At 41.5% G+C, this 24,583-nt stretch overlaps 1 protein-coding gene across 3 annotated transcripts in view; it reads left to right on the plus strand.

The window, feature by feature from the left end:
• ATP9B (ATPase phospholipid transporting 9B (putative)) overlaps positions 1 to 24,583 on the plus strand; it is a 168,796-nt gene that overhangs the window by 57,279 nt on the left and 86,934 nt on the right. For all 3 annotated transcript variants that reach the window (XM_039571307.1, XM_039571298.1, XM_039571302.1), the window contains exon 8: positions 20,204 to 20,298. In XM_039571307.1, the coding sequence (XP_039427241.1) occupies positions 20,204 to 20,298 (95 nt within the window). The remainder of the gene's footprint in view (positions 1 to 20,203; positions 20,299 to 24,583) is intronic.

The following is a 24,583-nucleotide window of genomic DNA, read 5'->3' on the forward strand; positions in this document are numbered from 1 at the left end:
CAAAGATAACTCTTTTCTTCTCTAAGCTACAATCCTTGCACTCCACATTGGCTGTGCCTTGGTGCAGTGACTGGCTTCTGATCCAGGTCAGGTATTCCTGTGCTAACACATGCTCTGGCATGAAATGTGTCCTTCCTGAGAATCTGGTGCATGTGTTTGTAAGGCTCTGTGTTTCTGCAATATTTGTACTCTTTTTACTTTCAAATGTGAAATTCTGAAAGGAACATGGACTTTGTAGGGTGACTACAGAGTTTCAAAAAAGAATGAATGAAGCTTAATTTTTTTCCAGACAAGCTCTTTATTTACATGCTTCTAATAACCTCAGATTCTTATTCACGGTGAAAAGCTGGCATATGCAGTGGCTGGTTCTGAGCTAAGCAAATGTTTTTGCTAGGTCCTAGAACAGATGACTGCTGGAGCTAGCAGCTTGGCTTTTCTTTTGTTCATATGGCTCTTTCATCCTCTCTTGTTACACAGAAACTCAAGGAACATCCTAACTTTGAGATCATTGGTCTGCCATACTTGGTTGAAATTGGCCAGAAGTCAAAAGTTACTGGGAGAAAGATGGCATGGCAGAATAGCACTGTAAATGGAATTAGGGCTAAGAGACTAATTGCCTAAGTCTGCAGCAGGAATAGCCAAGGGGTAAAAAGCTTCAGAGCTTGTGATGTGCTCCATAGACACTAGGACTGCAAAGAATTGTTTCTATTCTGTACCACTGCTAACTTCTTAGGCCTATGACAGACTAATCACAGTGCTGGTAGGATACTGACTTTCCTTAGTAGCTTTTTAGGGGGGTACGAATTGCTTAATCTTAGTTAAACCCTTCTTACTTTTCCCAAGGTCCTCTTTGTCAGAGATAATGCTTTGTGATGGTGTGAAAAGTAGAGCTGGATTTTCTCTTCAGCCTTTTCTGGTGAAATTGAACTTCCAGAGGGTGAACAGGAAGTGGTTTTACTGGTCTGCCTCAGCTTTCCTGGCCATAGTATTTGAACCTAGCGCATATCTTCTGTTAAACTTTTTGGTAGACACTTGATTCCATGTAGAGTAACAGCCACTACTTCTGGAAAAGTAGTTTGGATTTTTTCTTCCAGAGAGAGAAGTACTGCATTAAAATATTCGTCTTTTGACAAACTTGTAGAAGTTTGTGAAAAAAAAGTGCATATGTAAGAAGTCTGGTAAAATAAAGTCACAAACTTATTTTAATACCTCAGCTGCTGTAGACTTCTCAACAGCTATCAAATTGACAAAAGATGTTTTTGTTTGGTTTGGTTTGGTTTGGTTTGGTTTTATTGTAGAGGTGATACTCTGGAGAGAGCAATTCCCAGTGGGTGGTCAGTTCAACTGCTGTCAAGCATGTTCTCATGCAAAGGTTTTTATCATAAACCAATTTTGTTACTGTTTGTCCTTAAATTCAATACATAATAATTTACTGGTGTGGACATTGCAAAATACTGTCTGCCACTACAGCTGTGCAATGGAAGCAGTAGGGAAATGGAAAATCATTTAAAATCTCACAATCTTTTGTGGAGAACCTTTAATTCTTTGCAATGTAATGCGGGTTGTACAGTTGCTACATCCGGTATTTTTCAGGCCAGCGTTACATTGTTCTGGTCCGTGCTCATCAGCCCATTTCTCCAGCCTGTCAAGGTTCCCCTGGACGTTTCCCATTGCATAGATCAGTGTTTTGAATTCCACTTATGAAACTGTTCAAAAATGGTGTATTTACTCAGACATAAAATACTAGTTTCAAAGATGTTTATGCTTTTGAGAATTGTAGCAAAAAGAGTAATGTCACTTGCATTAAAATTTGTAGTTAAGAGTTTTCAGGATTCCTTACTTGTAATTACTTTAACAACAATGGTATAAGTAAAATGTGGGAATAAAACAGGAAAATAATTTTTATTTTGAGGCTTTGTAGCAGTTCATTTCTGTAGCAATATAACTCTCAGATGTGATTTTTATTTTAAATGCTAACCACTTAACTGGCATAAACTCTGCAATGCAAGTACAGGCTTAAGTAATCATTCATGCAACTTGATTTTCTGTTAGAAGGAGCTGTGAGTTAACCAGTAAGGGCATACTCCAGAGTCTACCATCTAAAACAAAGTCTGCTCATTAAAGAAGTTTTTTTGAAAATGATGAGTTCTTGAGCATTTCTGTACAAAAAGAGAGCATTATGCCACCAAATACGTTTTACTTGTTTAAAAGATCTAGTTTTGTAGATCTTAAAAAGCAAGTATTAGTAGAACATTTATGTCAAAGAATGAAACTCCAAACTCACTGCAAGGAAAAATATAATAAAGGTGATGCTACTACTATCTATTTATTCTGGACAATTAGGAGTAAGTGTTCTACAAATAACTTAATTGTCTGGGCCCCAGCCTGTTCTGGAACTTCAGATATTTGAAAATCAAACCAGAGGAGAAAATGTCAGTTTGGAATTCTGTTGTGCAGCTGATGTCACTTTTTATTTCTTCATAAAGCCAGCTATGGCAGAATAATAAGGCTGAAGGAGTTGCATTTGTCACACATTCTGGAATTTTCTATTATGTTTAGAAAACAAGTGTTCTAAAACTTACCTGTCTGGAAACTAAAATGCTTTGAAAATCTATTGCTATAGAGAATGATAAATGGCTAGAGTTAAGTTTTGCACATACGGCCCGATAAAAGTTTATCTTCAGGGCATGAGTAGCTGCCAACAATCTGTCCAAACTACTTTAATCTGTTTCTCTACTTCAGTTCCTATTCTGGTTTTAGCATTTGATTTAACTCAGGCTTGAAATGTTTTGGTATCTGCTTTAAGCCACTGAGTAATAGTGATTGGATGTGATCAGCTACTTGTTTAAGATATAGTCAGATAGTATGAATGTTATGTGGTGGAAGGAGGAGGTCTCAGCAGGTATTAGGCTCCCAATAGTATTATACTCTCTCTATTAAAACTGTAAAATTACACAGTAAAATATTATTTGAAGACATGATAATATATATCATTCCCTAATCACTTTTATTTTCTGTGCATACTTGTCTGATTAGTACAATACATGTTTCATTAGATTTGCAGCAAAATAAGCATTAACAAAGAAATATTTTAATTTTTTTTCTATATTTAAAAAAAAGACTAGTAAGAGTTGAGAAAATTGATCTGTAATTGTGTTAGGCATAGATTAGCCTGTTCCTATTTGCCAGTGATAATGCATTTTTCCAGAAATTCCCAGGGGATTTGGTGGCTTGGCTGGAATAGCAGTTCGAATGTCCCGAAATCCCAAACAATTCCCCCAGTTTGGGAAACAGCGTAGCGAAACTGAAGGTGAGAATCATCAAAGCAGATCCCAGAGGCAGGGCAAGTCAGGCAAATGACTGTATGTATATCAAGAACTGATAGACTGGTTGGTATATTGTCAAAGGCAAAAATAAAAAAACAAGATCACTCTTGGCAAAAGTAGGTGTCTCAGTTTTGAAAGACAGGTGTCTGCTAAGGAAGGCAGAAGCCCCCCCTTGAAGTGGCAGATATAACCCCTTTTCCCTCTAAGTTATTATATTTTGAAATCAAGGGCCTTTAGGCAAGATGTGGGAAATAGGATAAGAGTTCTTTACTATATATATATATATATATATATGTATATAACCAGTCAAACAAAACAACAACAACTATGGCAGTAACAGCAAACACAAACCCAGTCCCAGCCCTTCTTGGCTGTCAGGTCCTTTTCCCTCGGGTGCAGTTCCGCTTGCATCCGGCAGGGGCGCTGGCGACTCCCGGTGAGCAGGGCAGGTGCGATGGTTCCCCCGCGGCTGCAGGGGGCGCCTCCGGAGCGAGCTCGGGGAGCACGCGGCACCGGTGCCCTGGGATCCCGGGGAGGGATGGGACAAAGGCTTCACAAACCCCTGGGCAGCCGATCCCGGACTCTCAGGAACAGCAGGCTGGAACGGCAGGCTAGAACGGCAGGCTGGAGCGGCAGGGACGAACGCAAATCCCGGGTGGAGGTGAGATGTATCCAGATGGGAGAACCCCACGGAGGCCCAGGCAGGCAGGGCGAGCAGGGCTACAGCGTAGCGAAAAAAAAACTCCAAGCAGCAGCGGGGCAGGGCAGCCACAGCCGGTCTCCAGCAGGGCAGGGAAAGCGGCTTTTGGGGGTCCCGGCGTTAGCTTCCAGCAGAAAGAAAGAACGGCCAAAAGAAAGAAGCAGCAGCTCCTTTCTCTGCAGCTTCTCTCTCCGGACGCTCAGAGCGAACTGATCCCACACCCAGGTGTAGACAAAGGAGTAGCCAGGCCCGCCCCACTCCCCTTTTTGTCTTTCTTAAGTACAGCTATTTGTCCCCTAGCAACATGCATATGGGAGAAAATTCCTTTAACAGGAAAAAACTAAGACTAAACTAAAACCCCAACATTATCCACCCCGAATTTTTTCCCATACTAACAATGTTACATGAAACTTAACTTTTTTAACCATATAAATCTATGCATTACCCAAATTATATACAAATATACATGTTGATACTGATACAAGTACAGAGCCATGGGTTAGTTCACCCTAAAACAAGGTCCCCTTGAGGTAAGCATCGGGTCTCTCCATCCTTTTGCATCACCCACCAGGTGCAACCTGGTCCCTGAGCAAAACAACCCCACGGATGGTTTGTCTTTGCTCAAGGCAGACTTTACCCAAACAGTTTTTCCAAGCATACCTCTCATGTGCACCACTGGAACCTTATCTCCATCTGTTGTTTGTAGGGGTTCAGATTGGGCAGGGCCTGCTCGGCTGGTGGAGCCTCGGATGTTAACTAACCAGGTGGCTCTTGCTAAATGCATCTCCCAGTTTTTGAAAGTCCCCCCACCCAGTGCCTTCAAGGTGGTTTTAAGCAGTCCATTACACTGCTCAACCTTCCCAGCTGCTGGTGCATGGTAAGGGATGTGGTACACCCACTCTATGCCATGTTCTCTAGCCCAGGTGTTCATAAGGCTGTTCTTGAAATGAGTCCCATTGTCAGACTCAATTCTCTCAGGGGTGCCATGCCTCCAAAGGACTTGCTTTTCCAGGCCCAGGATGGTGTTCCGGGCAGTAGCATGAGGCACAGGGTAGGTCTCCAGCCATCCAGTGGTGGCTTCTACCATTGTGAGCACATAGCGCTTGCCTTGGCGGGTTTGAGGCAGTGTGATGTAATCAATCTGCCAGGCCTCCCCATACTTGTATTTGGACCATTCGCCCACCATACCACAGGGGCTTCACCGCTTGCCTGCTTGATCGCAGCGCATGTCTCACAATCATGGATAACCTGGGAGATACTGTCCATGGTTACGATCCACCCCTCAATCTTGTGCCCACCTGTAGGTGGCATCTCTGCCCTGATGACCTGAGGCATCATGAGCCCATCGAGCTAGGAACAGTTCTCCTTTATGTTGCCAATCCAAGTCTTTCTGGGACACCTCTATTTTCGCAGCCTGATCCAACCTGTTTGTTGTTACGATGTTCTTCATTAGGCCCGGCTCTTGGGGATGTGAGCATCTACATGACGGACCTTCACGGATAGCTTCCTCTACCCGAGTGGCAATGTCTTTCCACTCTTCAGCAGCCCAGATTGGTTTTCCTCTGCGCTGCCAGTTTGCCTTATTCCACCTTTCCAGCCAACCCCACAGAGCATTGGCTACCATCCATGATCAGTGTAGAGGTAGAGCTTTGGCCACTTCTCTCTTTCAGCTATGTCCAGAGCTAATTGGACAGCTTTGAGCTCAGCAAATTGGCTCGATCCACCTTCTCCTTCAGTAGCCTGTGCGACATGTCGTGTGGGGCTCCATACAGCGGCTTTCCATGTCCGGCTAGCGCCTACAATTTGGCAGGAACCATCAGTGAAGAGGGCGTATTGTCTTTCACTCTCTGGTAGCTCGTTATATGGTGGAGCTTCTTCGGCACATGTCACCTGCTCCTCTTCTTCTTCAGAAGATAACCCAAAAGTCTCACCTTCTGGCCAGTTCGTAATTATTTCCAAGATCCCAGGGCGACTTGGGTTTCCAATTCGGGCGCGCTGCGTGATGAGGGCAATCCATTTGCTCCAAGTAGCGTCGGTGGCGTGATGCGTGGAGGGAACCTTTCCTTTGAACATCCACCCCAGCACCAGTAGTCGGGGTGCCAGGAGGAGCTGTGCCTCTGTGCCGATTACTTCTGAGGCAGCCTGGACTCCTTCATAAGCTGCCAGGATTTCCTTCTCTGTGGGAGTGTAGTTGGCTTCAGATCCTCTGTAGCTTCGGCTCCAGAATCCCAGTGGTCGGCCCCGAGTCTCACCAGGCACCTTCTGCCAGAGGCTCCAGGACAGACCATTGTTCCCGGCTGCAGAGTAGAGCACGTTCTTCACCTCTGGTCTGTCCTGACTGGGCCAAGGGCTACGGCGTGAGCAATTTCCTGTTTGATCTGGGCGAAGGCTTGCTGCTGTTCAGGGCCCCAGTGGAAATCATTCTTCTTGCGGGTAACCAGGTAGAGAGGACTCACGATCTGGCTGTACTCGGGAATGTGCGTCCTCCAGAAACCTATAGCGCCTAGGAAAGCTTGTGTTTCCTTCTTGTTGGTCGGCGGAGACATTGCTGTGATCTTATTGATGACCTCAATGGGAATCTGACGTCGTCCATCTTGCCACTTTACTCCCAGGAACTGGATCTCTCGGGCAGGTCCCTTGACCTTGCTCTTTTTGATGGCAAAACCAGCTTGCAGGAGAATTTGAATTATTCTCTCTCCTTTCTCAAACACTTCGGTTGCGGTGTTCCCCCACACAATGATGTCATCAATGTACTGCAGATGTTCTGGAGCCTCACCCTTTTCTAGTGCAGTCTGGATCAGTCCATGACAGGTGGTGGGACTGTGCTTCCACCCCTGGGGCAGTCGGTTCCAGGTGTACTGCACGCCCCTCCAGGTGAAGGCAAACTGAGGCCTGCACTCTGCTGCCACAGGAATGGAGAAGAATGCATTGGCAATGTCAATAGTGGCGTACCACTTTGCTGCTTTGGACTCCAGCTCGTACTGGAGCTCCAACACATTCTGGCACGGCAGCGCTCAACGGTGGAGTCACTTCATTCAGGGCACGGTAGTCCACAGTCAATCTCCATTCCCCGTCAGACTTGCGCACAGGCCAGATGGGGCTGTTGAAGGGTGAGTGGGTCTTGCTGACCACCCCTTGGCTCTCCAGCTCACGGATCATCTTGTGGATGGGGATCACAGCATCTCGATTTGTCCGATACTGCCGGCGGTGCACTGTCGAGGTGGCAATTGGCACTCGTTGCTCTTCCACTTTCAGGAGCCCAACTGCAGAAGGATTCTCAGATAGTCCAGGCAGGGTGTTCAATTGCCTAATGCCCTCTGCCTCCACAGCAGCAATCCCAAATGCCCAGCTGAGTCCTTTTGGGTCTTTGTAATAGCCATTCCGGAGGAAGTCTATGCCCAGAATACATGGGGCCTCTGGGCCGGTCACAATCGGATGCTTTTGCCACTCCTTCCCAGTCAGGCTCACCTCAGCTTCCAAAAGGGTCAACTGCTGTGATCCCCCGGTCACCCCAGCGATGGATACAGGTTCTGCCCCCACATGTCCCGATGGCATTAAAGTACACTGTGCCCCAGTATCAACCAATGCATCATATTTTTGTGGCTCTGATGTGCCAGGCCATCGGATCCACACCGTCCAGAAAACTCGGTTCTCCCGTGCCTCTTCCTGGCTAGAGGCAGGGCCCCTCTAGCCCTGGTTATCATTCTTTCCCTGGGCGTACATGCTCGAGGTCCCTTCAAGGGGATCCGACATATCATCCTCCCTCCTGTAATACCTGGCAGCTCGGTCACGGGAGGCTGAGGCTACCTTCACCTTAGCGGAACCCCCTCGGTTAGTGCCTCCCTCCCTGAGTTCACGCACCCGCGCTGCCAGGGCAGAGGTGGGTTTCCCATCCCACCTTCTCATGTCTTCCCCATGCTCACACAGGAAAAACCACAGCTCAGCTCGTGGGGTGTACCCTCTCTCTCTAGCAGGGGGACAACGGGCTCTGACTTGGGGGCCTGTGACTTGCACTGGTGCCACACTGACCCTCCTCATCTCCTCCCTCATCTCCTCCCTCATCTCCTTCATCTCCTCTTTGAGGTCCTGGACCACAGCAGAGACATGAGCTTTCAGCGGGCCATTGATCATGCTGTCATAATGCCTGAGCTTGTTGGCAACAGAGCCCACTGTTTCTCGGGTATTGTCAGCATCAATCGTTGCAATGAAGGTGGTGTATTGCGATGGCCCTAGCCTTGCCAGGTTCCACATCATCTGTCCTGTGCACCTGACCTTATCGGGGTCATTATCATGCTGTCCATCCTTCCCAAAGAGTACCTCTAATATTGCCACCTCTCCTAGCTGTTGGATCCCTTGCTCGAGTGTCTTCCACTGCATTCTATGATGATACTCCTGCATTCTTTCTTTGTGAATGAACCTTTCTCTCACACTCGTTAAGAGCCGCTCCCAGAGAGAGAGAGGCCCTGGCTCCCTCACAAATATCTGGTCCACACCTGGGTCCTGGGTCAACGATCCCAGATACCTTGCCTCACCACTATCCAGTTGCACACTTGTGCCCATAAGGTCCCAAACCCGAAGCAGCCAGGTGGTATAAGGCTCACGCCCCCTTCGCACAATGTCTTTTTGCATACCACAGAGACTGTCGTACGACAGGGACTCAGTGATGATTTCTGGCTCTGGCTCTCCTGGTGGTTGTGAGGGCCCTGGTTGCCCATCATCATTAACTGGTCGTACTGATTTGGTCTTACACTTCCTCCTTTGCACAGGGGCGACTGCTGCTGGCTGTGGTTGTCCTTGTGGTTCAGCTGAAGCCTGGACGGTTGTAACATCCGTGGGTTCCACTGCTGCACCATCGGACTCACCCTCTTTGGGGCAGGGAGAGGGTTTTTCACTAGCTGAGGAGGTGTATTCCCTTAGCAATTGGCATATCTCCTGGCGCACCTGGCCCATCTCCTGGCACATCTCCTTGCGCACCTGGCCCATCTCCTGGCACATCTCCTGGCGCACCTGGCCCATCTCCTGGCACATCTCCTTGCGCACCTGGCCATCTCCTGGCATATCTCCTGGCGCTGGCCGGCATCCTGGGGCCCATCTCCTGGCATATCCCCTGGCGCACCTGACCCATCTCTTGGCACATCTCCTGCATCCCTTTTGCCAGTACCCCCACCCAGTTTGGGTAGTCCATTTCTGAGGTGGACTGTTGGGCGGTATCAGTCTGTGGGGTAGGATCTCTAGTGTCTGGGGCTGCGGCAGGCTCTGGCTCTGGGGTAGGATCTCTAGTGTCTGGGGCCGTGTCAGGTTCTGGGGCAGGATCAGGCTCTGGGGTAGGAACTCTACTCTCTGGGGCCATGTCAGGTTCTGGGGCAGGATCTCTAGTCTCTGGGGCTGGTGTCCGGGTAGATATCCAAGCCAATCTCAACTTATCCTTGAGTACTAAATAGAGTAGGCCTATCAGCAGCAGATGGTTAGTATTCAGAGGGAATTTAAACCCTTCGAAAATGGATGGGGTGGGCCCAAAGAACTGGTTGAGGGGTTGGGGGAAAACTTCCCCTGGTGTCATTTCCTCACAGAAGGTACCATTGTTAACATAACCCCAAAAACATGTGCTCAGTGTGTGATAGCCGTTTATCCATGTGCCCACATTCCGGAGGAAGTTAAAAACCCATGAATTCCTCACCTTCTCGACCCATAGTGCAAACTGGATAACAGCAATGGTAGCCTTAGTCAGAGGACCCATATTCAAGTAAGGAGCTGCAAAGGGGAAGAATATAGCCACGGCCACATGCAACCCGAACCAGGGTAAACTAGACCACAGTGCTGCCTAACAAGGTTCCAATATCCAGCTCACAAAATTAAGTTATCCAGGAACTGTTATTCCTTTTTCACCTCTCTCTCAATGCCCTCAGGCCCCACGTTGGGCGCCAAGATCTGTCTCAGTTTTGAAAGACAGGTGTCTGCTAAGGAAGGCAGAAGCCCCCCCTTGAAGTGGCAGATATAACCCCTTTTCCCTCTAAGTTATTATATTTTGAAATCAAGGGCCTTTAGGCGAAGATGTGGGAAATAGGAATAAGAGTTCTTTACTATATATATATATATGTATATAACCAGTCAAACAAAACAACAACAACTATGGCAGTAACAGCAATCACAAACCCAGTGCCAGCCTTCTCGGCTGTCAGGCCCTTTCCCCTCGGGTGCAGTTCCGCTCGCAGCCGGCAGGGGCGCTGGCGACTCCCGGTGAGCAGGGCAGGTGCGATGGTTCCCCCGCGGCTGCAGGGGGCGCTCCGGAGCGAGCTCGGGAAACACGTGGCACCGGTGCCCTGGGATCCCAGGAAGGGATGGGACAAAGGCTTCACAAACCCTGGGCAGCCGATCCCGGACTCTCAGGAACAGCAGGCTGGAACGGCAGTCTAGAACGGCAGGCTGGAGCGGCAGGGACGAACGCAAATCCCGGGTGGCAGGTGAGATGTATCCAGATGGGAGAACCCCACGGAGGCCCAGGCAGGCAGGGCGAGCAGGGCTACAGCGTAGCGAAAAAAAAACTCCAAGCAGCAGCGGAGCAGGGCAGCCACAGCTCAGTCTCCAGCAGGGCAGGGAAAGCGGCTTTTGGGGGTCCCGGCGTTGCTTCCAGCAGAAAGAAAGAACAGCCAAAAAGAAAGAAGCAGCAGCTCCTTTCTCTGCAGCTTCTCTCTCCGGACGCTCAGAGCGAACTGACCCCACACCCAGGTGTAGACAAAGGAGTAGCCAGGCCCGCCCCACTCCCCTTTTTGTCTTTCTTAAGTACAGCTATTTGTCCCCTAGCAACATGCATATGGGAGAAAATTCCTTTAACAGGAAAAAACTAAGACTAAACTAAAACCCCAACAGTAGGGTTCAAGAATTCCTTGTGTAGAAGTTTATAATCTGTTGTCTGTAAAGTATCTGTTCATAAGAGTCATACCATGCATTATGTTTGGGGTTTTTTTTAAGGTACTGTCTCCTTTTTCTTCTTTTAGATTATTGAATTTGGCATGGTTTTATTTTCTTCTCTTACCTGAAGGCTCTACTGGGAAAGCTGTTAGTATTACCTTGATTCTTTGAAGTGATTGGAACAAGTCTCTTGGTGGGCCTCATCTTTAATGTGAAAAAGAAATTTTTGCATAATCTACAAAGTTCTAATTATTAGGTCTAATAATGAGGAGCAATTTGAAGTAGATTCAGAGTTGTCTCGCTAAAAATTTAGAAATGATCCTCAAATCTATCTTAATGCATTCATGAGCAAAGGATGGCTTGCACATGTTCATTTGATTCTGACTTTCATGTGGGGCTTGAGATGTGTGGCTGGCCGGAGTTGGAATGGAAACTTGCATAGACTTGAAATACCTCAGTCTAGCAGCTCTCTTTCCAGTGATAGAAGACCTAACTTGGAGCAACCTGTCTTGTAAGGAGTACCCAGCTGAGAGGACTGGGTTTTCCATGCAACTGTTGTGGTCCATGTTGCCATGCTGTCACTGCTCTTGTATATATGATGGCTAAATATTAAAATTCCCTAGGGTGTATCACCATGTCCCTCAGCCGTAGGGAGGAGGAGAGAAGATCCAGCAGGCAGGAATTGTGCAGCAAGATTGATTTATTTAATTATTTTACAAACTCCTTTATAGACTTTTTTCTTCATAGTCTAATTGGACCAAGGATCAGCCACCCCTTGGGGGTGATTGGCTAAAATCCTAAAACATCCATTGTCAAAATATTTTTCTACTGTACTATAAACAAGGTTTCTCAAGGTTGCAGGTGTTTCATTGTTTATAGAACTCTGCTACTGTCTTCTGTGAGAGAGAAAAGTCTCTCACAGACTTAGAAAATAGCAAGAAAATCCTTGCTAGCAGCATTTTTGTATCCACAGCTAAATGCAATTTAGCTCAAATATTTAACTTCAGCTACAGTTCTGATTGAAGGTTTCCATTTAGCTTTACACAGCCTTCTTCTGTCTGTCAAGTAAAAGGAAATTGGAAAAATTATAAATCCTCTGCTTTTTGCTTTAATGAAGTCCAGTGTTAAATCTTCATAGCTGTTGTTTCTTCCTGGCTCCCAACAGTAAAGGAGAATGTGCTTTTCCCTGCTAAATTTTAATTAAAAAATTATCCTCTTGTTTTTCACATGCCTATTGTAACCTGATGGTTTTGTCAACTCCTTTGACTTGCACTTTTCTGTGTTTAAGCTTTATGAGATACCAAGCCTTTTATTCCTGCTTCTCCTGATTTAGTTAATGGAATGTCCTTCACGTTGATGATTATTGCTGCTGCTAAAATCTTGGAGGCAAAACGTGCTCTCAGTGGATTCTGGTATATTTGGCCATATGCTTTTCTCAGCCTCCTTCCTCTGTGAGCTCTGCTTTCATCAAAAGAGGAAATGCTCCTTAAGTCTTCTCTAAGCACTCTTCTTTGAGATGTATATGTATTTTTTGTATTACTGGTCTTTAGAAATACTTAAATGCATTAGGAAGGTTGATGGGGACAGTGAGTTCTGCTGTGCTGTCAGAGCTCTCAAATCATGGAGCTGTTTAGTCACTATTCTTATTTTATCTGAAAAGTGAGAATTTTTTCAGTGTTCTAAGCATTGTCTATGGCAGACTTTTTGATTTATTCATTACTCTGAAGACGTAAATAATGCACACCATCTTTTTTCTGTATCACTGGGTTTCTGCAAAAAGAGATTGCTAGTATGCATCAGAAGAATAATGGAGCAAGGTGGTGCATCAAATCCTATTAAATGGAAAAGATTAATGTTTTTGAGTATGCTTCTGTATATCTCAAAATAATATAAATCAGTAAGCTAAAATTTGAGAATGTGAATATGAATGTAGATTTTATTTTAACTTGAAACATTGTTTGCTATATCTGAGAATTCCATAATGTTTTAATAGAGATAAAAATTCTTAAAGCATACTGAATCAATACTGCAATTCAAAAAAGATGCAATGTGATCAAGCCTGGATTAAAAAACGTCTGAGTTCTTGTCAATAAGGAATTGTGATGAGTTTAAGGGTATCATATTGACTGTGTATTAATACATGGTATCCTATAAGACCATCAGCTGATTGTTTAGAATGTAAATGAAACTGTTGATGGATCCAGTGACCGATGGCTTAAATTCCAATTAATCAATTGCTTCATCGGTTTCTTAATTCAGATCAAATATCTCAAGTGCACACAGTTCTTCCCTGGTCTTCAGAGAAATTAATGCTTTTAAACTAATTTAATCAGTCTTCTATAAATGTGCATCCTCTGGCATGGTGATGTAGCTTAAATGCTTAGGATGTTTCAGGTGTCTTGCGGTTTTGTTCCCCCTTAGAAGCTATCATAATTGAAAGCTTTTTGTTAGAGTAGTAAATGAAACTCTGTACTCCAATATGTCATCTTGGTGCTGCTATTCACCTTGTCATCTGCTTAAAATTTTCATGCACATAGTCACTTAAGTAATATAAATGATTTAAAAATTAAGCTGTTTGTAAATGATCTGGTGTTAGGTGTTTAAAGTCAGTTTTACTTTTGCTGGGTGCATTCTAGTAACCCATCTCTTTCAATGTTTTTCACTTAAAGCAGAAAGGCTGGTAATATTGCCAGAAAATATAAAGCTGTTTATGACACCGCAGTTCCACGTGCCCTGTTTCCCACTGACCCATCAATTAATTCATCAACACTTGACACAAGCTCTTCACTCTGTCACTTACACCAGTTGATCTTAATTTGATTGCCGTTAAAACCTTCCTTTCCTGGTAACCGTTGTCAATTATACAAAATAAAATCAAGTATTCATAAGTAGTCTGTAATAGGATATAGGTAGACAGATTTAATAATTCAGTTTTGCTGAGGCTTGAAAGGCATTAGTTTTAGCTGTTGTTCTCATTTGTAAAAAATTCATTGGATGCAGCTCTTGAGAGAGAAGGCAGACATAATTTTATTTATTTAGATTTGACAGAGAAGAACCCAGACATGCAGTGATGGTTTAGCATTATCTCTGTTTAAGAATAACTGACAGGAATTCTTATCAGTTACATATTATAGAAAGTAAATGTAATTTACTTTCATGGTTTTTTTTTTTACTGGTTTAAGTGCACACATTCTAGGATTGGTTTTTGACAATATCTGTAATGGAGTGTGGAATTCAACCCTGCATTTATACAGGAAGAACAATACCTTTTCAAGACTGGGGTGCCTGGTCTTTAATATGCTTGTAAAATATGCATATTCCTGTACATCTTCTATATACAACTAAATTACAGTTGCTTCCCTCTGATGCATCTTCATTGCAGTATAACATTAAAATGTGCGCTATGGCATATTTGAATTATACCTATAAGTTTACTTTGGTCCTTATTGGCAAGTCAACTTTTTAAGCTTGCCGATAATTGGCAAAAAATTTGCAAGCAGAAATCTATTAATTTTAATTTTTTCTGAGAGAACATTAAATACAGTTTTCAGAACTTCTGTGTTAATTAACTTCTCATACACTGTTTTTCACTGTGTACACTGATGTTTGTAACAAATACCATGTGTGGGTTGAGCGGTAAGACTGTGGAAGGGATTTGAATGTACTTGTGAAATCTAAAAATGGAAATATTTAAAAAAATAATTTCACTTGTAAAATGCTGATTAAAAAGGAATAGTCAAAGACAAGATCTGCTCTAAGTGATTGCTCAAAGCAAGAGCAGAAAAAGTGAAGGATAGCAGTGTGGAACTCCTTTTATAATGTGTCATTTACTTTGTCGCTTTTTAATGCTAGTCAGAATGAGTTATTCCTTAGTGGGGTTTTTTTCCTGAATTGAGAATCCTCTTGTATCTCACCTCATGACTTAGAACTGCTTTCTCAGACCCTTCTTCCGGCCAAGAGCTAGGAAATGAAAATTAAGTTTGGACACAGGACAAGTTGGATACTTAAGTTTGTTATGTCAAAAAAACCATCTTAATTTCTCATGTTGCTATTTGTCAAGAAACATGGCCAGTCCTGGAAAGCAAGTATTAGCATATTTTAGCTTTAAGTATTAGCATATTTTCCAACCTTCTCTTTGTAAAAACAAAGCCAGTAGACTTCATGATCAAGAAGGAAGCAGAGAGAAAGCTCTTTCTTTTCATCATGCTACTCTACCTGAACTTTTTTGCTTGCCATTTTCAGTCTGATTTGCACGGAATTTCTGTGAGTCAATGCATGCATTTTGAGGTATTTGGATTCAATTATGCAGTCTAGGATTATTCAAGAGTATTACTGCCTAACAAAGAACATTAGGTCATACTTGTATAAATGGTAGGATGTTCTGTGTCTGCCTGGTTATTTAAGGACACTACTAGGCTACTAAGAAAAGTTTAGTAGTATACAACAGAACAGTCTTTGCCTAAAGCATCTCTGAAAGAAAAATGTCTATGATATGCAGGAATGTATGTAATGTAACAAAGGTTTGATTCTGCAGCAAACGAAATCAACTGTTGAGATTTCCTTTCTACATGTATTTCAAATATTAAATCCCAATGTAATTAAGATGACATGATTTTTTTTTCATTACAGCTTTCCATTAAAATCAGGCGATGCAATTTTACGTTGAATAAATTATTTTACTTTTGTGAAGTAATTGCTCTTAGTCTGTCAATACTTCTATTTTGGATTTCCTGTGTTAAATACACTTTCTATAAAAACTACTTGTTAAACAGACTGAATATTAAGCTAATTGTTTTAAGGAGAAATTATCCATCTTTCTGCTTAACAGAAACAACATTTCCAAATCAAATAAAATAGGAACAAATAATTTAATTAATACACACCAAGTTTTCTTTTCTGAGTGACTTTCTTAATAAAGCCCAGAAGCTAGAATACATTTAAGAAAATATGTAACATCCCAAGTAATAGCTTGTTCTCAGAAGCCTATTTTATAAACTGTATTTAATACTCTGGAGTATGTATGTAAAAATAAAATTTACGTCCTTGATAGTAACACAAGTTCATATACATTACTGTAATTTCAAGAATTTAAAGACATCCACATATAAATAAATTAATGCATAAAATATGATTAGCAAGGTCAGTAGTAAAAAAAAATGTAGATTAGGTTATCTGATGATGGTGCATAGTATTAACTAAGAGAAAGCTTATGATGTAATTGTGTTTTACTTGATTAAGAAGCTTCCCTTTCTGGTTTGGCGAAGAATTTTTTCCCTTTTTTTTCCTCTCTCCTGCACTTTTTTTAAGGTGAAAATAAAACCGCTTTCTCGAAGGATGATCTGTATTTAGTTTGAAAATTTTTGTTTAGGGCCCTTTTCTTCAGGATTCCTAGAGGCAGGTGGGTCACTGATGCATGTGCACATGTACACCATTCCCAGAAGCATTTGATGCGTACACGTCCTTCAGGTATGTTCTGACTGAAGCCTTAAGTCCAGCACACACTGAGGAAGGAGAATTCTTCCTGCTTACTTGATATTAACAGTACCTTTGTTTGACAAAGCTAGGCCAGGCATATCATGGCCCTAAATTAGTGCCATCATAGATGAACTTTTTTATCTCTATTTCAAAACACCATAAAAGCTACTGAAATAAACATTGTTTTTCTTCAGCATTCTACTAGCACATAAAACAGCTGTAACGAAAGATATTTTTATCCATAACATCTCAAACATAAGTAGGAAGTCTGTTAATTATTATCAATGTATCCTTATAATGTGAAGTTACATAATTTCAAGTTCTTAAAATTATTTTTATCTTTTGTATTGAGGGGCGGTTTTTCCATGGAAAAGCAACCTTAGGGTAAATTCTGGACAGGACTCAAATAACTGAGCTCTTGCTAAACCAGCAAACCAGAATTGTAGTCCCAGGACTTTCCTAAGCATTCAAGTTTGAAAGTTTCAACTGAAATGGTTTCAAAAATCAGTTTAGTTGCTACTCGGGCACCACCTTGCATGCACTTGCTCTACAGTGATTTCTGACTGTCTTCAGCTGATTAGGCTAAATAAATATTACATACCTGTAAAGTAGTTTAAATGTGCTTATGAAGTTTGCACCACTTTTGATTAATGATTAAGCTATTTAGGCCCAGTGGAATTTCCTTGAATCAACCTTAAATTCTAATTCAGATAATTCCAAAATTTTCACTTGAATGATGGAAATAAGTCAGATGTTCACAATGTACAACTTTGTCTACTAATTTTGAACAACTGTATAGTTATGGGAAATGAGCATCTGAGTCCCTCACTGTATAAAGTAAAAGTTTTAATTTTGTGCATTCTTTTTTATACATAGCCTTATGAAAATTTCTCATGTCCAGTGTGTAATTAAATTTTTCTTTTTCTTTTTTAGTTTTTTCTTTTTGTAAACAGCTACTTTTGATTGGTAAATACTTAAAATGCTTAATGGTGTGTCCTTAAAGGAGCACAAACGTTAAAAAATTTCATTCTGTGTGTGCTGTAAAATAATTGTCAGGTTCAAGAGTTATTTCTGTATTCAGAAGGAATGCAACTCCTGACATGTATAGATCATTTGGAGATTTCTTTTTTTTCTGGCAAGTCATATTCAGGTTAGAAATGTTAAGAGGTTTTTAACACTGGCCTAAAGCATTCTGCTGAAGTATGTAACATGATTTTTACAACTTTTTTGTGGGGATTTTTTGGTTTTAATTTTGTGACTGGGGGAGGAGGGTGCAATGCTTCCAAGCATTTTAAAATGAAAAAATGAGAATACTTATTTTTTTCAAAAGACTCTAAATTTTAGAAGTTTTGTGTACTGCTGACTCAAATACTTCTCAAAGTTAAGCTACATGTGGCTTCCACAGAATACACAGTGGGGAATATTTAGTTTTACAAAAATTCAAGGTTTTTGGTAGGGGTGAAGAGTTGTTTTTATACTTTCTAATTACATATTTAATCTTTCATGTTTATAGCTTAGTTAAGCCAAGTTATTTTAGAGAATAAGTGAAATTACTTAGTCAAATCTACTGCAATATTTGAGGTAGAGAAGAGGATTGTATTGTTTCGGTTTTGCTTTTGTGATCACTATTGAAAGCTGACTTGGCAGAAAGCAGTCCCTTTTTCTGGATAAAAGGGAAACAGGCTATTGAGATAAGTTATTGATGAAATTAACTGCTGAAGTGAAGAGGAAATGCAGCTGGCCAATACATGTCATAGTGTGAGCTCTATTAAATGAATATATGTGCAGTCAACCATTCACAGCAGCCACACTGGTCTTGAACTGCATTGATCTATAGTATAATTCTAAATGAAATTGATGCAAGAGAGCAACCATTGACAGCAAGGGTAAAGAGAACCATGAAATGTCTTGTACAAGAAAAGTATGATGGAGAGTAGGCTCATCTATGCCATGGACAGAAAGTGCGGTGATATCATGATATTTCTAGGTGTTCCTAGGTACTTCACACTTTATTATAATGCAATGGATGTCACTGACTCTTCAAAAAGTGCTTCATAGTATTTTATTTCTAGAAGAAAATCCATAAAGAATTCTGTTAAGAATTTAAAACCAGCTTTTCAAGAACTTCAGACACAGCTTTGTAGCTTGCATCTCTGAGCTTTGGCTGAAATTTAGTTGTGATAATGTTTTCTGAGAGCTGTTTATATTAACATTTAAAGGTTTGTTTATTTACAATGCACTTAATATAAATATAGCTGTTACATGAAAGAAGCTTTCATGTAACAGCTATATTTATATTAAGATTACATGTTACATCTAAGATCCTTTCGAGTCTGTTGTGCAAAAATGCTACCCTTTAGTCAGATACAATTTCAGGTGACTTCTCTCTCATGCATGTCCTTTCAGATGGTTAGCTCATGAAACTGCTTAATCTGCAGGCTTTGATGGATAAACCATTATGTTCTGTTAGACTTTACTTACACCAGGGTCCACGTGTCCTATAGAATAATCTCCCTCTTAATTTATGTTCACTGGTAGGTACCCTTTCTTGACATACTGCCTTGACACATTCTAGCAGACTCTCTTCTTGTCTGTCATAAGACTCAAACCTGGATAAACTCCTTTGCAGTGTTTCCTTCCACTTAATTGCTACCACATCACTTCTAGGGGTAAAATTACTTCCTTAGTTTTTATTGGATTGGTTGAAATACAGAAGGAAATATGGGTGTGTTTATATACATGTCTGTTGAAATTTATGAATAACTTGTAAAATCTATTCTTTTCACACCCATAGCACCCAGTAACAATAGTGTATACTGTTTAGCTGTAGTATAAAGGAAATTGTAAATACTACTTCAGAAATATTTAAGGCTTCTCTAGTGTAGCAATTGTGAAGAGTGTTGCTAAGATTTTACCACCTTTTTAAAAGGAATGGTAGTTAATTTTGTATTTTTTAATAGATTTGCAATGCTTCTGTGTGGTCTTTTTTGCATCTTGAATTAATAATGTATGTAATACTACAGACTTGACAGTATCAAACTAGTTATGGGGGTGAGGGGAGGTTCTGCAGTGGTCTCTGTTTTCTGTTCCTTCAATACTGGTCTTCTGTCTGTACAGCACACTGATTCTCTTCAGTGTATGTCAGTCTGTATCTTGAGCTTCCCTCATATCTTAAGTACTTTGCATGTGTCGACAGGTTTCTTTAGTCTTGGATCACTGATTGTTGCAGATGATTCAAAATTACTTATTTTAAGTATAGTACATTCAGATCCACGTTGTTTTGAATGCTGTCCATGTTAAGGACTTATTTACATTTTTTTTTCAGAGAAGCCAGGAGACAATAAGCAATGAAAGTTTGTGATGTCATACCAGCAAGGAGAAAAAAAATCACAGGCATCAGTTAATTATTCTGTTGTGTTGGAATTGTACAAGTGACAGAATTGCATGAAGAAATAAAACTAAACCTATTTCAACTCCAGTTGGAGTTGTATCTCATGATGATAACATTTGAAATCCTGTTTAGAAACTTTGAAGAAACCTGTAAAATAGAAGCTACCTCCATTCATAAACAGACATATTGTTAATTTTATTGGAAAAACTAGTAAATTGTGTGATATCTAAACCATTCCTGGAAGAAAGCACACAAACACTCCAAAATACAAATCCTTTTATACGTTGCACATTTATTTAAAAATGTTTGTAAATTGTGTTGTTTTCACGCTTCTAAATGTTTTAACCCAAACTGAATTTTTGAAATTAAAATAATAATTTGATGTCTCTTTGTAACTTCAAGGTTCATGTTTCATTCGAACTGACCAGCTGGATGGAGAAACAGACTGGAAACTGAAGGTTGCTGTCAGTTGCACACAAAGATTGCCAGCTTTGGGGGTAAGCATTCTCTTTGCTTTTAAGTTATCTTCTATATGTGCATATATTTATCTGTTATCTAAAAGATTGTTACAGTTACGTAAGTATTGAAAAATACCTGTTACCGGCGCCTTAGTTTTTACAATAAATAAGACAACAGATATTCCACTGGATGCTGAACAAGAAGTTGGTTACACAAATATTCCAGGTTTTCCAACTGAAAAGAAACTGAGTCAGAATTGGATTTTTATCTTTTAACTTAGTGGTTCTCGGTGTTGTCCACACTGAGATTCACACTCTCTAGAAGCAAATCACAGTTACAGTGTTTTCAACCAAGTGTTAGACTGCAAGTGCAAACTATTCTTGTCTCAGGAACCATTGCTTTAATCACTTACTTGTGAGCTTGGGAAACAATAGTCTGCTCCTGGAAGGTGAAGTGCTTTTTGTTGTCAGCATTCTTTCTGGTCTGACTAGGAGCAATGTGCAGGTTCTTGCAAGCAGGGCTCTCTAAGAGTGGCCTGAATGTGGGTATCTTTTGAGTGCATATATGTGTTGTGTCACAAGTAAATCTAAAATCATGAAAAGGGACACAGGTGTGTGTGCATGTATATATACACATCCAAAATAGACACATACCTACAAAAGCAAATGTGAAATTGTATAAAAGTCTCCTTTACCAAGAAGCTGAATTATTTCCCTTGCACTGGGAAAGCTTGCTGTTACACAACACTGGCAAGTTGGCTTGGTATTCGGAGATCTCCTTTGACAACATATTCAATTGACAAGCTTGTGGAAATTTACCTCTACAGAATTTCTGGTGTTTTGACACTAAATCTTTTAGGTGTTTTATTAAAGGCAAATATACCTTGAGTGGACTGTTTATATTGCATCTCAATAGGAAAAGTATTAGATTATGTGCCAGATCTTAGCAGGTGTTCTGCAGTTACACTTCCAGAAATTGAGTTGCTGCCACACTCATATTAGCAAAAAGGAGAGGTTTTTTCCTGTGTTCATATCTGACTATTGGTTTCACAAGTGACAGGAGAAGGAAAAAGTAGTTACATTGCACTTTAGAGGATTGAGAACAAGGCTTGGAACTAAAGGTTGGTCATGCCAAACAGATGCCAAGTTAGGCTTCAGGTCATGAGTTCTGGTCCAAGAACAGACTTTAACAAATATTCTGTAACCTGCAGTTTGGTATTTGTAATAAGGCTTTTCTTGTAGTTCTTAACATTTAATCATGGCCTTCTCATGTTCTCTCATTAAAAGAAAATCATATACAAATTCGAGACAGATGCAATGTGTTTGACTAAAATACAGTCAACTTTCTATCTTGCTTTTATTCATTTATTTTTAATTTAGTAGTACTTTTCCAACGGTTACACATGTTCAATTTTGCTGTTATGTTTTGTTTGTCTTTTTTTTGAAAACATCACTGACCACAGTTGCAAATACTGTGCAAAGCACTGCCTCAGAGTTTTATTTGCTGGTTATAATTTTGATGTTTTGAGATTAGACAGTTTGGTGTACTGAGGCTGATGAAATCTGGAAAAAGTTACAATGCAGAGGCTTCTCTGCCCTATCCTTTGGAAAAGAAAAAAACCTTTTTCATTAACTTTTTTTTTCCTAAAAATCCAACTCCATGTTTGAAGTTTTTCCCTTCTTGTTAGGAAGAAAGTATGGAATTAGCTTTCTAGCTTTCATGTTAGGTGGAGCATGAAGGTTTTGTACTGTAATTTTTATATTATGTTCTTTGATTTTTATTTTTTTTTAAACAATTATCAATAGACTTGACAAAGCATTAAGCGTCTATGGAGATAATACAAAATTATGGTTAAATCTGTGCAGTATGATTTGGAAAACTAAATGATTGTACTTTTTTAGACTGGTAAATCAGAAGTGGTTGAAGTTGGGATGTCTGTATTTGAGTGGTGGGACATGCAGCCTCGTTGTCTTGCCGACATGAAGGTTCGCTTCAGATGGTGGTTGTTTTGGGTGTGAAGGGGAGTGAAGGCAAGATATCACCAGGAAATTATTTGTGCATCTTAGAAACAATACAGAGGAGTCAACTCTACAATATAATAACCATTTCTTCCTTAGTTGTTTCCACTTAGAGCTGTTAACCTCACTCTAACTGATTTGGGCTTCTTGCAAGATCTTTATACTCTCCCTCTTGAGCTGTAGGTGATAACCTGAGTTGTATCATAAGTGCGGTTAATCAGGAGCTGCTTCCACTTAACACATGTTTCCTGGCTACCAGCAGCATATGAAAGCCACCAAGCAGTTGATGTGCCTCTGCCCTTTCTCACACCACTCAGTTATTGGCACTTACCCTTGCTAGACAAGGCTTTGTTTGCATTAAGCTGACATTTCATCCTGAAGTAACTGACGCTGGGTGTAATACTTCCTGCCAACTAAACTAAAATACTTCGAAACTTCTGTTCTATGGGGTTTGGTCAAACCACTTACACTTAGTGGTTCTTTATTGAGCTCATTTTAAATGGCTGCTCCTAGCAAGTCTTAGACTGTTTGCAGTGCTCATGTTATACATCTACTTTGCTCCTAAGCCCCATCTGTCTGTGACTTACATTGGTGGAATGGTAGCCTAATGCACCCAAATGTAAATGGTTTTTAAAGGGTTCTCATATTTGTCACAGAAAACAATGCTCAGTGCCTATCGCAGAATACTATTTCCACTCCTGTGGAAAAGCACATTGGTAATTCTTGGATTTCTGCAAAGACACTTTTACCTTTACTCAAATGACAGTGATACGCAGGAATATCAGTCATGTAAAGAAACTCTGTGGATAGACAACTTCAGAGATTGGTATGGAGGTCTAAGCAAGCTATGAATATCAAACTAACAAAAAATAGCATTATGAAATTATTTTACTGTAAGTATAAATTTTGTGCTTTATAATAGAGTCAATAAGCTATATTTTTATGTGGGCCCTACAAGAAGTCAAAATGCAGTGTCCAGAATTATGTCTTTATAGTTACACGGTTGGGTTCCTTTCCTGTACAGCATGCCAGGCGGATCGTGCAGCGACCCGTCCCGCTGCAGTGTCCGGCAGTGCGGCCCGCGTGCCGCTGCGTGCCCGGGAGCAGCCGTGGGGCGCTCGGCGCTCCCGCCGCGCCCGCTCCTAACCCGGCCGTGAGGGCCGCGGGGCCCGGGCCGCCGCTGCCGCTCGCCCCCTCCGCGCCGGGACCCGGTCCTCGCAGCTCGCTGCGGGAGTTCGGGACGGCGACACAATCCCCGGCTCCCAAGGTTAAATCCCTGTGGCCATGTGATGAGCCAGCACCCGGCTGCTTCTCCCCGGCAGAACCCGCGCCAACCGGGGCAGCGGGGCACAGTCCCTGCGGCTCTGCTCTCTCTGCCCGTGGGCTAACGTTTCGGGGTGTTGCCGGGTGGATCACAGTATTCCAGAGACTCATCACACGTGCCTGCCACAGTGGCTTCTCTACAGTGGCTTCTCCACGAGTGCGTGATGCACTTTCAAAGCTGAGACTCACAGTTCATACTTCCATATTGAAATATATTTTTAATAATTAAAAAATATAATTTATGCAAATTGAACATAAAATAGACTATGAACAGTTAGCTGTTGTGTTGGATAGAAGATACTCTCTGTAATTGTCCCTCATTTTGATTTCTTTAGGTGTAAAAACATAGTCATTAAGGTTGGAAAAGACCTCTAAGATTGTTGAATCCGGTGAACAGCCCCACTGTGTTCACCACTAAACTGTGTCCCCAAGTGCCACATCCACAGGCCTTTTGAACACTTTTGAACACACAGCCTGACCACGCTTTCTGTGAAGAAATTTTTTTCTAAGATCTAATCTAAACCTCCCCTGGAACAACTTGGGGCCGTTTCCTCTGCTCCTGTCACTTGTTACCTGGGGGAAGAGACTGACCCCCACCTTGCTACAACCTCCTTTCAGGTAGGAGAGTGAGTATCTTGTGTTGGCATGATCTGTCAGCCGTGTCAACAGAGCAGCACTGTAATCCTAGCCACTGTGACACCCAAAACAAATCTGCAGACCTTCAGAGCTTTTCTTAAAGAACGGATGACACCACCAAGACAATCGGTACAGATTTCATTGTCTTTCTAAAGCACTTAATGTGATCAGAGAATTAAAATTTCAGCAAGTCACTTAATGATGGCTGAGAAGCAAATATGGTAACACCTAGATTAGGTTTCTTGCAGTTTCATAGTACTAGGTGGGACAGTTCTGGCAATACATGAGTTCTGAGGCATTTTTCTTTACCTTGTGTGATCAGCTATATTTATTAACAGCAGTGAGG

The sequence above is a fragment of the Corvus cornix genome, chromosome 2, assembly GCF_000738735.6.
Source record: "Corvus cornix cornix isolate S_Up_H32 chromosome 2, ASM73873v5, whole genome shotgun sequence".
NCBI lineage: Eukaryota > Metazoa > Chordata > Aves > Passeriformes > Corvidae > Corvus > Corvus cornix.